The sequence below is a fragment of the Neophocaena asiaeorientalis genome, unplaced genomic scaffold, assembly GCF_003031525.2.
Source record: "Neophocaena asiaeorientalis asiaeorientalis breed wild unplaced genomic scaffold, Neophocaena_asiaeorientalis_V1.1 scaffold71, whole genome shotgun sequence".
In the NCBI taxonomy this organism is placed as follows: domain Eukaryota; kingdom Metazoa; phylum Chordata; class Mammalia; order Artiodactyla; family Phocoenidae; genus Neophocaena; species Neophocaena asiaeorientalis.
This window is the reverse complement of record NW_020175439.1, coordinates 1,147,178-1,163,556: the sequence shown is the minus strand read 5'-3', so window position 1 is coordinate 1,163,556 and position 16,379 is coordinate 1,147,178. Positions and strand designations below refer to the sequence as shown.

Below are 16,379 nucleotides of genomic sequence, written 5' to 3'. Positions count from 1 at the left end.
ACACTCTTGCACTGCTGGTGGGAATGTGAATTGGTACAGCCACTATGGAGAACAGTATGGAGGTTCCTTAAAAAACTACAAATAGAACTACCTTATGACCCAGCAATCCCACTACTGGGCATATACCCTGAGAAAACCATAATTCAAAAAGAGTCATGTACCAAAATGTTCATTGCAGCTCTATTTCCAAGAGCCTGGAGATGGAAACAACCTAAGTGTCTATCATCAGATGAATGGATAAAGAAGATGTGGTACATATATACAATGGAATATTACTCAGCTATAAAAAGAAACGAAATTGAGGTATTTGTAATGGTGGGAGGGAGGGAGATGCAAGAGGGAAGAGATGTAGGAACATATGTATATGTATAACTGATTCACTTTGTTATAAAGCAGAAAGTAACACACCATTGTAAAGCAATTATACTCCAATAAAGATGTAAAAAAAAAAGTGGGAATAACTCAAATGTTTTTCAATTGGTGAATGGGGAAAGACTGGCTGAAAAGGGACACAGGCACAATTCTGGGAATCACGGAAGTGCAATATACAGGCATACCTCATTTTACTGTGCCTCACTTTATTTTACTTTATCGATACTGCATTTTTTTTTTACAAATTGCTGGTTGTGGCAACCCTGCACTGAGCAAGTCTCTTAGTGCTGTTTCTCCAATAGCATTTGCTCACTTCATTTCTCTCTGTCACACTTTGGAAATTCTTCAAATATTTCAAACTTTTCCATTATTTGTATATCTGTCATGGTGTTTTATAATCAGTGATCTGTAATCAGTGATCTTTTATTTACTATTGTAATTTTTGGGGGCACCTTGAACTTCATCCATGTAAGAGAGCAAAATTAATCAATAAATGTGTATGTTTTGCCTGCTCCACTGACCTGTGTTTCCCCCTTCTTTCTCCCTCTCCTCAGGCCTCCCTGTTCCCAAAGACACAACAATATTAAACTTAGGCCAATTAATAACCCTACAATGTCCTATAAGTGTTCAAGTTAAAGGAAGAGTCATATGTCTCTCACTTAAAATCAAAAGCTGGAAATTATTAAGCTAAGTGAGGAAGGCACATAGAGAGCTGAGATAGGCCAAAAGCTAGGTAGGCCTCTTACATCAAACAGTTAACCAGGTTGCAAATGCAAAGGGAAGTTCTGGAAGGAAATTAAGAGTGCTACTCCAGTGAACACATGAATGATAGGACAGCAAAACAGCCTTATTGCTGATATGGCGAAAGCTTGAGTGGTCTGCATAGATTAAACCAGCTACAACATTCTCTTCAGTTGAAGCCTAATCCAGAGCAAGAACCCAACTCCCTTCAATTCTATGTAGGCTGGGAAAGATGAGGAAGCTGCAGAAGAAAAGTTTGAAGGTAGCAGAGGTTGGTTCTGAGGTTTCAAGAAAAGGTGAAGCAGCAAGTGCTGATGTAGAAACTGCAGTACGTTATCCAGAAGATCTAGCTAAGATCAATACTGAACATGGCTACACTAAATAACAGATTTTCAGTGTAGACAAAGTCGCCTTATACTGGAAGAAGATGCCGTCTAGGACCTTCGTAGCTAGAGAGGAAAAGTCAATGCCTGGCTTCAAAGCTTCAAAGGACAGGCTGACTCCCTCATTACATGCTAACGCAGCTGGTGACTTTAAGCTGAAGCCAATGCTCATTTATCATTCTGAAAATCCTAGGGTCCTTAAAATTATGCTAAATCTTCTCTGCCTGTGCTCTATAAATGGAACAAGAAAGCCTGGACAGCAGTACATCTGTTGACAACATGGTTTACTGAATATTTTAAGCCCACTGTTAAGACCTACTGCTCAGAAAAAAAGGTTCCTTTCAAAATATTACTGCTTATTGTTTTCATGCCTGCTAACGCAACATCCATACTTCAGCCCATTGATCAAGGAGTCATTTCAACTTTCAAGTCTTATTCTTAAAGAAATACATTTTGTAAGGCTATAGATGCCATAGATAGTGATTCCTAGGATGGATCTGGACAAAGTAAATTGAAAACCTTCTGGAAAGGATTCACCATTCTAGATGCCATTAAGAACATTGTCAATGCCTGGCTTCAAAGCTTCAAAGGACAGGCTGACTCCCTCATTACATGCTAACGCAGCTGGTGACTTTAAGCTGAAGCCAATGCTCATTTATCATTCTGAAAATCCTAGGGTCCTTAAAATTATGCTAAATCTTCTCTGCCTGTGCTCTATAAATGGAACAAGAAAGCCTGGACAGCAGTACATCTGTTGACAACATGGTTTACTGAATATTTTAAGCCCACTGTTAAGACCTACTGCTCAGAAAAAAAGGTTCCTTTCAAAATATTACTGCTTATTGTTTTCATGCCTGCTAACGCAACATCCATACTTCAGCCCATTGATCAAGGAGTCATTTCAACTTTCAAGTCTTATTCTTAAAGAAATACATTTTGTAAGGCTATAGATGCCATAGATAGTGATTCCTAGGATGGATCTGGACAAAGTAAATTGAAAACCTTCTGGAAAGGATTCACCATTCTAGATGCCATTAAGAACATTAAGGGTTCATGGTAAGAGGTCAAAATATCAACATTAACAGGAGTTGAAAGAAGTTGATTCCAATCCTCATGGATGACTTGGAGGGTTCAAGACTTCAATAGAGGAAGTAACTGCAAATGTGGTGGAAATAGCAAGAGAACTAGCATTAGACATGGAGCCTGAAGATGTGAGTGAATTGATGCAATCTCATGATAAAACTTTAACGGATGAGGAGTGGCTTCTTATGGATGAGCAAAGTGGTTTCTTGAGATGGAATCTACTCCTGGTGAAGATGCTATGAAGATGCAGTGGCAGAGTTTGAGAGGACTGACTCTAATTTTGAAAGAAGTCCTACTGGGGTTACAATGCTATCGAACAGCATTGCATGCTACAGAGAAATGTTTGTGAAAGCAAGAGCTTACTGATGCAGCAGACTTTGTTTCTGTCTTGGTTTAAGAAATTGCCACAGCCATCCCAACCTTCAGCAACCACCACCCTGATCAGTCAGCAGCATCAACACTGAGGCAAGACCCTCCACCAGCAAAAAGATTATGACTTTCTGAAAGCTCAGGTGATGGTTAATATTTTTTATCAGTAAAGTATTATTTAACTAAAGCACGTACATTTTTTTAAAAAGACAATGCTATTTCACATTTAATGGACTACAGTATAGTATAAACAACTTTTATATGCACTGAGAAAGCAAATCTCTAAGCTATGCCTATATCTTGACTGTGATGGTATTTAAGAAAAACTAGTAAAGAAGTAATACAGAATAATAAAATAATTAATCCTAAAAAATAGGAAAGAAGGAAAAAAGAAAGAATAGATGAGAGAAATTAAAAACATAAGCAAGTCAGTTATATGACTAATTATATGAAGTACAAATGGACTAAACCCTTCAATTAAAAAGCAAAGATTTCCGGACTGGATTTAAAAAACCAACTCAAGTGTGTGCTGTTACACTTTAAATATAAGTACACAGATTGAAACCAAAATAATGGAAATAAATATCATACAAACTATAAAGCAAAGGAAGCTTGTGTGGAAATATTAGTAACAGATAAGGTAAACTTTAAGGCAAGAAGTGTACTAGAGATAAAGGGTGGCATTTCCTAAGATAAAAGGGTCAATTCAACATGAATACACAGCAATCCTGAGTTTTTACATCCAAAATAACATAGTTTCAAACAAGGTAATAAAACAAAAAAGGAGAAATAGACATAACCCCAATCTTAGTTTAATACACCTATTTCTGGTGTGTTAGACTAAAAAAAGAAAATTAAGTTATATAGACTCTTTGAACAAAATTATTAAAAAATTTAACCTACCTGATATATATATATATATATATATATATATCACAATACATATATGATACTATATATATATATATATATATATATATCACAATACATATATGATACTATATATATATATATATATATATATATCACAATACATATATGATACTATATATATATATATATATATATATATCACAATACATATATGATACTATATATATATATATATATATATATATATATATGTAGGACACTACACTAAGCAACTGGAGAATACACATTCTTTTCATGTGCTCACAAAGTATTTACCAAAATGCACTATATGGTATACATAAAACAAGTCTGAAAAAACTTCAAAAATTAAAATCACATAGGGTATGTTCTCAGGCTACGGTGGAATAAAACTAGAAATCAATTAATAGATAACTAGAAAATTTGATAACGTTTAGAAGTTAACCAACATTCTTCTAAATAACCCAGCAGTCAGGAAAGCACAATGAAAATTAGATATTGAAAATAAAACACACTAAACTTTATGGGATATGGCTAAAATGGTGTGTGCTGGTTATTACTTACTGCCTTTCAGTTCTAAGTTCCACCTATTAGGCTGCTTTGTGAAAATGGGTTTGGGTCCTTTAAATATTTCCCTTTGCCATTAGAGGGCACTGTAAATACATTGCAGGAGGGAAAAGTTTTTGCTTCCTGGTTCTGGGGTGCCTGCTGTGCAAGCTTCTCCAGGATGCATTATTTTCCCCTACACTAGACTTCTGCAGTGCACAGTGGCCAGCAGCACCTAGCAGCCAGCGGCTTCCCCTGGCATATCCCTCAGGCAGTTTTGTAGCAAAGGGCCTCCAGTGAGATATCTCCCTGTGAAGAGTCTTCCCTGGCACCCCACAGGGTGGATTTCCAGCAAGTTTCAGAGGGTGGATTTCCAGCATATTGAAGCAGGATGGCACCACAGTAACCTTTCTGCCATCTAGTGAGCCACACTGTGCCTTCTAAAGAAAGGTCTGGATCTCAGGCCTCAGTGGGCCTCTTCCTTGGTATGCTATCTCAGCTCTGGGGTGTACTAGCTTTTCCCTATATCTACTATTCCTATATTCTTTTGAATCCTCTTTAATTCTTGCTAACCAATCCCTCATTACTGCCATCCCCTGGTATTGTTAATAATCCCTTATATTAAAATCTTTCTGTTGAAATTACTGTGTGATTTCTCTCTCCTGATTGGACCTGTTGATTCACAGTGCTTAGGAGGAAAATGACTTTCAATGCATATATTGGAAAAAAAATTAAAAATCAACTTCTAAGTTACCATCTCAAGAAGTTAGAAAAAGAATAAAAAATAGAAGGAAATTAATAAAAGTGAAAACATAAATTGAAAAAACAGTAAGCTCACATACATAGACAAAAATCAACAGAATCAAAAATTTTTTCTGTCATAATATCTATAAACTTGATAAACTCTTAGAAAGACCAATCAAGAAAAAGAAAGTATACACTACTAATATCAAAACGAAAGGGAGATATCACTGCAGATCCTACAGACATAAAAAGATAATACTGGGTTATGATACATAGTTTTATATAAATAAATTTAAAAAACTAAATAAAACAGATGATTTTCTTTAAGATCACAAGTTATCTAAATTGACACAAGAAAAAAATTTTTAATCTGAATAGTTGTTAAATATATTAAATCCAGAGGGGTCCAGATCAAGATGGCAGAGTAGGAAGATTCTGAGCTCACCTCCTCCCATGGACACAACAAAACAACAACTACATATAGAACAACTATCTCTGAGAATAACCTGATGACCTGCAGAATGGATTTTCTACAACTAAGGATAGAAAGAAAAGGCCACATCAAGACAGGTAGAAGGGGCAAGAGACATGGTCTACTTAGAACCCACACCCCAAGTGCTGTGACCCACACATGGGAAAGATATTACAACCACAGAGGTTCCCCCGGAGGAGTATGGGGTCTGAGCACCATGTGGGTCGCCACGACCCAGAAAATCTGCACCAGGACGATGAGCCCCCATAACATCCAGCTTTGAAAACCAGCAAGGCTCACCAGGAGAACTGGCGGGCTTTGGGAAACCAAGACTCTGCTCCTGAAGAGCTCATGCACAGACTCACTCACTCTGATACCCAGCACAGAGGCAGCAGCTTGGAAAGTACCTGGGTCACACAAGGAGATTCACTGGCTAATTTTAGGGCATATGCTGGAGAGGCAGGTATCTGGTGGAACTTTTTCTGGGGATGGAAGTGCTGATGGGCACCATCTTTTTTTTTTAGCTGTCTTTCTACCTAGCTGACCCAGGGCTGGCAGGCACCATTTCTGTCACTCTCCATCAACCTAGCTAATGCCATATGTCCTGCCCTGGCATTCCCCTGAGGACCCATCTACCAAGCCTGCCAGCCACTGGCCAGCCCCTCCAAAGTGGCTCCCACCTCGCCCCACTTAGTGGGTACCCTGACTGGCACTGGCACCCCTCCAAAGCAGCTCCCACTCTCGGGGGCAGCCCTGCACACCAGCATGACTACAGAAGTCACAGCCAGCCCACACAGCCAGTATACCAGGGGACAGCCCCACTCACCAGTGTGTCTGCAACAATCAGGGCCCAACCACAACAGGAGAGTGCACACAGCCCACAGAGGGAATACTCCTGGAGGCGCTGGTGACCAGCACTATTGGGCTGCACTATTGGGATTGCACTATTGGGCTCCACAAAACACTTTCTACATAGGCTGCTCTTTCAAGACCGGGAGATGTAACTGATATACCTAATAAAGAAACAAACACAGAAAGTTAGGCAAAATAGGAGACAAAGTAATACCTCCAAATGAAAGAATAAGACAAAACCTCAGAAACAGAACTAAACAAAATGGAGATAAGGAATTTACCAGAGACTATAAAGTAATAGTCATAAAAATGTTCACCAAACTTGAGAGAAGAATGGATGAAATCAATGAGACCTTCAACAAAGATAGAAAATATAAAAAAGAACCAGCAGAACTGAATAATACAAAAATGTAAATGAAAAATACACTAAAGGGAATTAATAGCAAATTAGAGGATACAGATGAACAGATCAGCAATCTGGAAGACAAGGTAGTGGAAATCGCCCAATTAGACCAGCAAAAAGAAAAAAGCACTAAAACAAGCAAACAAAAATAAGATAGTTTAAGAGACCTCTGAGACAACGTTAGGTGTAAAAATGTACAAACAAGACTACCATACCCAGCAAGGTTATTATTCAGCATAAAAGGAGAGATAAAGAGTTTTCCATACAAGTAAAAGCTGAAGGAGTTCATAGCCATTAAACCAGCCTTACAAGAAATGTTAAAGGGACTTCTTTAAATAGAAAAGAAAAGGCCAAAACTAGAAACAAGAAAATTATGAAAGAAAAGTATTATCAGTAAAAGCAAACACATAGTAACGATAGCAGATCGACCACTGATAAAACTAGTATGAAGGTTAAAAGACAAAAGTAGTAAGATCATCTATCTAAAATAATTAGGGACTTCCCTGGTGGTCCAGTGGTAAGGAATCCACTTTCCAAGGCAAGTTCCATCCCTGGTTGGGGAACTAAGATGCCACGGGGCAACTAAGCCCATGCGCAGCAGCTACTGAGCTCGTGTGCCTCAACAAGGGAGCCCATGTGCCACAAACTACAGAGTCCATGAGCCCTGGAGCCTGCACACCACAACTAGAGAGAGAAAACCCACATGCCACAACTAGAGAGAAGCCCACGCACCACAACTAGAGAGAAGCCTGCGCACTGCAACAAAGAGCCTGAGCGCTGTGGCAGAAGATCCCACATGCGACTACGACGATCCCATGTGCCGCAACTGAGATCAAGGCAGCCAAAGAAATAAAGTAAAATAAATAAATTAAAAAATAAAATACTTAGTTAAGCAATACAAAAAATAAAAAGGTGTAAAATATGACATCCAAAACATAAAACATTGGAAGGGGGGAGTAAAAAATGTAGCATTTTTAGAAGCATTCAAACTTAAGTGACCATCAAATTAAAATAGACTGAAATATACATTGGTTTTTATATATGAACCTCATGGTAACCACAAACCAAAAACCTATAACAGTTACACAAAAAATAAAGAAAGGAATCCAGACATAACACTACTGACAGTCATCAAACCATGAGGGAAGAGAGAAAAAAAAGAAGGGAGGAACAGAGAAAAACTACATAAACGACCAGAATACAAGTAACAAAATGGTAGTAAGTACATATCTAACAATATTTACTTAAAATGTAAATAAATTCTCCAATAAAAAGACTAAAAGACATGGGTGACTGAATGGATTAAAGAAAAAAACGAAGACCCTTATATATGCTGCCTACAAGAGACTTACTTTAGATGTAAAGACGCAGACTGAAAGTGAAGGGATGAAAAAAGATATTCCATGCAAATGGAAATGAGAAGAAAGTTGGGGTAGCAATACTTATATCAAACAAAATAAACTTTAAAACCCAGACGGTAACAAGAGACAAAGAAGGGTATTACATAATGACAAAGGGATCAATCCAACAAGGTGACATAACACTTGTAACTGCCTATGCACCCAACATAGGAGCCCCTAAACACATAAAGCAAATATTAACAGACATAAAAGGAAAAGTTGACTGTAATGCAATAATAGTAGGGGACCTAAACACCACACTTACATCAGTGGACAGATCATCCAGACAGGAAATCAATAAGGAAACATTGACCTTAAATGACATATTAGACCAGATGTACTTAACAGATATATGTAGAACTTTCCACCCCCAAACAGCAGACTACACATTCTTCTCAAGAGCACCTTGAACATTCTCCAGGATAGATCACATGTTAGAACACAAAACAAGTCTCAGTAAATTTAGGATGACTGAAATTATATCAAGCATCTTTTCTGACCATAACACTATGAGACTAGAAATCAATTACAAGAAGAAAACTAAGAAAAAAACACAAATATTTGGATGCTAACCAACATGCTTCTAAGCAACCAATGAGTCAATGAAGAAATCAAAGAGGAAATCAAAAAATTCCTTAAGACAAAGGAAAATGGAAACACAGTGTTCCAAAATCAATGGGACACAGCAAAAGCAGTTTTAAGAGGGAAATTTATAGCAATACAGGCCTACCTCAGGAAACAAGAAAAATCTCAAATAAACAAACTAAATTTACACCCAAAGGAACTAGCAAAGAAGAATAAACAAACCCCAAAGTTAGTATTGTAGAAGGAAAACAATAATAAAGATCAGAGTTGAAATAAATAAATTAGAGATTGAATACAATAGAAACAATGAAACTAAGGGCCAATTCTTTGAAAATATAAACAAAAGTGATAAACCTTTAGTCAGACTCATTCAAGGAGAGAGAGACAGAGACAGAGACAGAATTCAAATAAATAAAATCAGAAAGAAGAGAGAAGTACAACTTAGACCTCAGAAATAAAAAAGATTATAAGACATTACTATGAACAATTATACACCAACAAATTGGACAACATAGGAGAAACGGATAAATGCCTAGAAGCATACACTCTTCTAAGAATGAGTCAGGAAAAAATATAAAATTTGAGTAGACTGTTCACTAGTAATGAATTAGTAATCAAACAACTCCCAACAAAAAAAAAGTCCAGGACCAGACAACTTCACACGTGAATTCCACCAAAGATTTAAAGAAGAGTAAATACCCATCCTTCTCAAACTACTAAAAAAATTGAAGAGAAATGAATGCTTCCAAATTCATTCTACAAGGCTAGCAGTACCTTGATACCCAAACCGGATAAAGATACTACAAAAAAATTACAGACCAATATCCCTGATGGACACAGATGCAAAAATCCTCAACAAAATATTAACAAACGAAATTCAACAATACACTAAAAGGATCATACACCATGATCAAATGATATTTATTCCAGAGATGCAAGGTTGATTCATTATTTGCAAATCAATCAACATGATACATCACATTAAGAAAACAAAGGATAAAAATAATATGATCATCTGAATAGATGCATAAAAAACATTTGACAAAATTCAACATTTATTTATGATAAAAACTCTCCAGAAAGTGGGTACAGAGGGAACTTACCACAACATAATAAAGGCCATATATGAAAAACCCACAGCTAACATAATACTCAAGGGTGAAAAGCTGAAAGCTCTTTCTCTAAGATCAGGAACAAGATAAGGGTGCTCATATCATCACTTTTATTCAACATAGTATTGGAAGTCCTAGCCACAGCAATCTGATTAGAAAAAGAAATAAAAGGCGTCCAAATTGGAAAGCAAGAAATAAAACTGTCACTATTTGTAGATGACATGATACTATACATAAAAAAACCCTAAAACTACCAAAAACTATTAGAACTAATGAATGAATTCAGTAAGATTGCAGGATGCAAGATTTTAATATATAGAAATCTGTTGCACTACTATACACTAATAATAAACTACCAGAAACAGAAATTAAGAAAACAATCCCATCTACAACTGCAATTGCATCAAAAAAGAATAAAATACCTAGGAATACATTTAACCAAGGAGGAAAGACCTGTACTCTGAAAACAATAAGACTGTGGATGAAAGAAATTGAAGACAATACAAATAAATGGAAAGATATACTGTCCTCATGGATTGGAAGAATTAATATTATTAAAATGACCATACTACCTAAAGCAACCACAGATTTAATGCAATCCCAGAATACCAATGGCATTTTTCATAGAACTGGAACAAATAATTCAAAAATTTGTATAAAACCACAAAAGACTTTGAATTTGCAAAACCAATTTTAAGAAAGAAGAACAAAGCTGGAGGTATCATGCTCCCTGATTTCAAGCTATACTGCAAAACAACTGTAATCAAAACAGTATGGTACTAGCACAAAAACAGACATAGATGAATGGAACAGAATAGAGAGCCCAGAAATAAACCCACATTTACATGGCAAATTAATTTACAACAAAGGAGCCAAGAACATAGAGTGGGGAAAGACTGTTTTTAATAAATGGTGTTGGGAAAACGGGTCGGCTACATGGGAAAGAAGGACACTGGACCACGTTCTTACACCATTTACAAAAATAAATTTAAAATGGATTAAAGACCTAAATGTTCATTCTGAAACCATAAAATTCTTATAAGAAAATATAGGCAGTAGGCCCTTGATATTGGTCTTAGGAATATTTTTTTTGGATCTGTCTTCTCAGGTAAGGGCTACAAAAGCAAAAATAATCAAATGGAACTACAACAAACTAAAAAGGTTTTGCACAGAAGTGGAAACCATCAACAAAATGAGAAGGCAACCTACTAAATGGGAGATGATAGTTGCAAAAGGGGTTAATATCCAAAATGTATAAAGAACTCACACAACTCAACATCAAACAAAAACAAGTAAAAATTGGGCAGAGGACATGAATAGACATTTTTCCAGGGAAGACATGCAGATGGCCAACAGACATATGAAAACATGCTCAACATCAATAATCATCAAGGAATAGCAAATCAAAACCACAAGGAGATACTACCTCACACCTGTCAGAATGGCTATTATCAAAAAGACAACAAATAATGAGTGTTGGCAAAGATGTGGAGAAAAGGCAACCCTCATGCCCTGTTGGTAGGAATGTAAATTGGTGCAGCCACTATGGAAAACAGTATGGAGGTTCCTCAAAAAACTAAAAATAGAACTATCATATGATCTAGCAATTTCACCTCTGTGTATTTATCTGAAGAAAATGAAAATATAATTCAAAAATATATATATGTACCCCTATGTTCATTGCAGCATTATTTACAATAGCCAATGTGGAAATATGGAAGCAACCTAAATGTCCATCTATAGACAAAGGGATAAAGAAGATGTGAGATACATATATATTATATATATATGTATTATATATATATAAGAGAATATTACTCAGCCATAGATATATACTCTATGTTATCACTTGCATGTGGAATCTAAAATACAAAACAACCCCTCAGGGGCAAAACTGCCCCTGGTTGAGAACCACTGCTTTTGACAAATTATTAAGCAGAGAGTATCTCATACTCCACTCTGAATCTGAATAACCACTGGCAAGAGATGATGATTCACAGAGACCATTTTAATCTTCTCATTAGTCATTATGATGCTTTTCCTATGCAAAAATAAAACTGACAACATTGCAAAAAATACAAAACAAGTGAATAAATAAAACGAAATGAAACAGACTCAAAGATTCAGAGAACAAACTGGTGGTTATCAGAGGGAAGGGGAGTAGGGGGTTAAGCAAAACAAGTAAAGGGGAATAAGAGGTACAAACTCCTAGATATAAAATAAGTAAATCATAAGGATGTAATGTACAGCATAGGGAATATAGTCAATACTATTGTAATAACTTTGTATGGTGACAGATGGACTTAGACTTATTGTGGCGATCAGTCTGTAATGTATATAAATGCTGAATCAGTATGTTGTACAATTGAAACTAATATAATATTGTATGTCAACTATACTTCAATTAAAAAATAAAAAGGGGACTTCCTTGGTGGCGCAGTGGTTGAGAGTCCGCCTGCCGATGCAGGGGACACAGGTTCATGCCCCGGTCCGGGAAGATCCCACATGCCGCGGAGCGGCTGGGCCCGTGAGCCATGGCCACTGAGCCTGCGCATCTGGAGCCTGTGCTCCGCAACGGGAGAGGCCACAACAGTGAGAGGCCCGCATACCGCAAAAAAAAAAAATTAAAAAAATAAAAAGGAAAAAATGGATAAGGTAAAATAAATAAATAATAAAAGAAAGAAATACATTAAATCTGTAACTAAAATCTATCCCAAAGAAAATTCGAGTATAGATGACTTTACTGGTGATTTCTGCCAAACATTTAAAGAAAGAAATAATACCAATCTTGTACAACCTCTTTTAAGGAATATAGAGAGAGCACTTCTTCCTAACTCATTTTATGAGACCAGCATAAGCCTGATACAAAAATATACAAGGAAATTACAAGAAAAGAAAACTGCATAAGTGTACTTCTTATTAATTGATACACACATTAGTATAAAATATTAGAAAATCAGATCCAGAGAATATATGTACTACATCATGACCAAATTCGCTTATTCTAGGAATAAAAAATGGTATAGGGACTTCCCCAGTGGTCCAGTGGTTAAGACTCCGCCTTCCAATGGAGGCCGTGGGTTTGATCCCTAGCGGGGGAACTAAGATCCCACATGCCATGGGGTGTGGGCAAAAAAATTTTTTTTAATGGTTTAAATTTTGAAAGTTAATCATTATAATTTACTTCTTTAACAAAAAGTGAACATTAAGGCCTATATGATTACCTCAACAGATACAAAAAGGCATCCAATTAAATTAACCACTAGTTCATGATAAAAACTCTCAACAAACTAGGAATAGAAGAGAACCTCTTTAATATGATTAAGTTTATACATAAAAAGTCTATTGCTCACATATTTAATGGTGAAATGTTGAGTGCTTTCTCCCTGAGCTCAGAACAATTCAAATACATTCATTTTCATCATTTCTGTTAATTATTGTTCCATAGGTCCCAATTAGTGCAAAAGGGCACGAAATAAGAATTATGAGGTATAAATATTGGAAAGGAGCAAGTAAAAATGTAATTCCAGGTGATGTGGTTGTCAATATAGAAAAACTCAAAAAAATATGTACACTATTAGAATTAATAAATGAATTTAGGTAGGTCACTAGGTACAAACTCAATATATAAAAATCTATTGCATTTCTATATATTACACTTGCAAAAACAATTAGTCAATAAAATTTTAGATACAACACTATTAACAATAGCTTTGGAAACGGTCTAATATCTAGGAATGAATCTGATGAAAGACAGGCAAGATTGCTAAACTGAAAAATACAAAACATTGTAGGGAAAACCACAGAACACTTAAACAAATATATAAATATACCATGTTCATGGATTTGAAGACTCTGTTTTATAAAGACATCAATTCTCCCAAAATTAATTTATTGACTCAATGCAGTCACAGTCAAATTCCCAGCAAGGTTTTCTGTGGAAATTTATCAGGCAATTCTAAACTTTATATGGAAATGCAAGAGTCAAAAAATCAGGAAGAAGAAATTGTTGGAAGATTTACAATATCAGATACCAAGACTTAGCATAAACCTACAATATTTAAGATAGTGTGGTACTGGTGCAGTGATAGATAAACAAACAGTGAAATAGAAGAGAGAGTCTAGAAACAGGCCCATGCCTATACAGTAACTTGATATACATCAAAGGTGCTACTGCAATTTTGTGGTAATGAGATTTTTTTTCAAAACGTGATGCTGGAGCAATTAGATAATTCATACGTAACAGACTTTAACCCTATTTTATACCATTTACAAAATTTAATTCCAATTGGATTATAGGCCTAATATGAAAGGAAATCAATAATTTTCTAGAACAGGGGTAGTAAATTTTTTCTGTAAAGTACAAGATACTCAATATTTTCAATTTTGTGGTCCACATGGTCTCCGTTGCAACTACTCAACTCTACTGCTACAGCACAAAAGCAACCATAGACAGTACACTAACGAATTGGAATCGCTGTGTTCCAATAAAAATTTATTTACAAAAACAGGTGGCAGGCCACATGGGCCATAGTCTGCTGACACGTTCTAGAAGATAACATAGACGAATAATTCCAGGCCCTTGGGGTAGGCAGCGATTTCTTAAATAAGACCCAAAAAACCATGAACCATAAAAGATTTATAAATTCTGAAATTCTATTTATCGAAGTACACCATCAAGAGAGTGAACCAGAAAGTCATAGACTAAGAGAAGACATTTGTGATATATATGCATACATATATATATGCATGTTTATATACATATATCATAGATGTAGCATATATATCCAAAAAATATCTCATAGCCACAATATCTAAAGAATGCCAACAAATCAGTAAGAAAAAGATAAACAACACAATGAAGATAAACAGCTCAAACAAAATGAGAAAAATCTTGAGTGGGAGTTTTAGAAAACAGAATATTAGCATGGACATAAGTACATGAAAAGATGTTCCATATGATTAGTTATCAAGCAAATAAAAATAAAACCAGAATGTAATATCAGTATGGACTCATCAGAATGGCTAAAATGAAAAGAATTGACAATATGCAGTGGTAACCAGAATATGGAGCAACTGGAACTGGAACTTCCATATACACTAATGAAAGTGTAAATTGTTACAATTACCTTGAATCACTCTACTAAAACCTCCTCTATGACCCAGCAGTTCCAGTACTAGGTATATAAGAGAAATGCATGAATATCGCAGAAGGCATGTACAAGGCAAGTCATAGCAGTTTTCTTCCTAATAGCCCCAAACTGAAAATAACTCAAATGTCTATCAATAGAGGAATGGATAACTAAATTGTGGTGTATTCATACAGTGGGATACTATAAGCAATAGAAAAGAACTGATAACATGGATTAGTATAGTAGACATGATATGAAACTAAAAGAGCCAGACACAAAATTAGAACAAGCTGTATGATTCTATTTCTATGAATTTCAGGGACAGATAAAATAATCTGTGGTGGTGGGTACAATGGAGGACCACAATGGAGCATTCTAGGGAGCAGAAATATTCTACATCTTGATCTGGGTAGTGGTTACATGAGTAATACACGTGTAAAAATTCATTGGGCTATATACTTATAATTTGTGCACTTTAGTCTCAGTATGTTAAAACTCAAAAAAAAAAACTTTAAAAAATCATAGAAATTTACAGGACATATTTTCACTGAAAGATTCAAACAACACTGAAATATAGAGACTAAAACATTAGTCTTACCTCTGTTTCCTGTCCCTCATTATTGCTGTCCTCCCTAAAAAAAAACATTAGGTGATTCTACTTCCAAATTATTTTTTATACATTTACATGCACATATATATGTGCATATATATATATGTATATGCACATGTATGTGTAACATTAAAAAATTCACATTCACACTTCACAATAATTCTGTAATTTTATTTTTAGCCTAAAAATACATCTCTCAGCTCTTTCTGTCAAATACAGATCAGTCTCATTTTAACAGCTGCACAGTATTCTATTGTATCAATGTAACATAATTAATTTCCCTACTAACGGATATATAAATTACTCCTAATTTTTCACTATTTGAAACAATGTTGCAACAAACTTTCTTAAAATTTCCTGGTGCACACAAACAAGTATTTTCTTTTTTGTGTACTATGAACAATTCTTTTGGCTGAAACAGTAGAAACAAAATTGCTGAGTAAAAGAAATTGTAGAGTAAAAATTTTGGTAAATTCTGCTAAATTGCTTTCTAAGAAAATCTTACAAATTACATTCTGACCAACAGTATATGAAAATACCTGTTTCCCAGCATCTTTATAAACACTAGATATTATCAATCTCTTACAAATTTGCCAGTTCTAAGGGCAAAAAAAAAATGCAATTCACTGTTATTTTAAATTACTTTTTATTCATTATTTACATTTCTCCTTATGGAAGTGGTTA

At 35.4% G+C, this 16,379-nt stretch overlaps 1 protein-coding gene across 2 annotated transcripts in view; it reads right to left on the bottom strand.

The window, feature by feature from the left end:
- TEX9 (testis expressed 9) overlaps positions 1–16,379 on the bottom strand; it is a 204,531-nt gene that overhangs the window by 173,854 nt on the left and 14,298 nt on the right. For both annotated transcript variants that reach the window (XM_024767807.1, XM_024767804.1), the window contains exon 3: positions 15,684–15,717. In XM_024767807.1, coding sequence (XP_024623575.1) covers positions 15,684–15,717 — 34 coding nt within the window. The remainder of the gene's footprint in view (positions 1–15,683; positions 15,718–16,379) is intronic.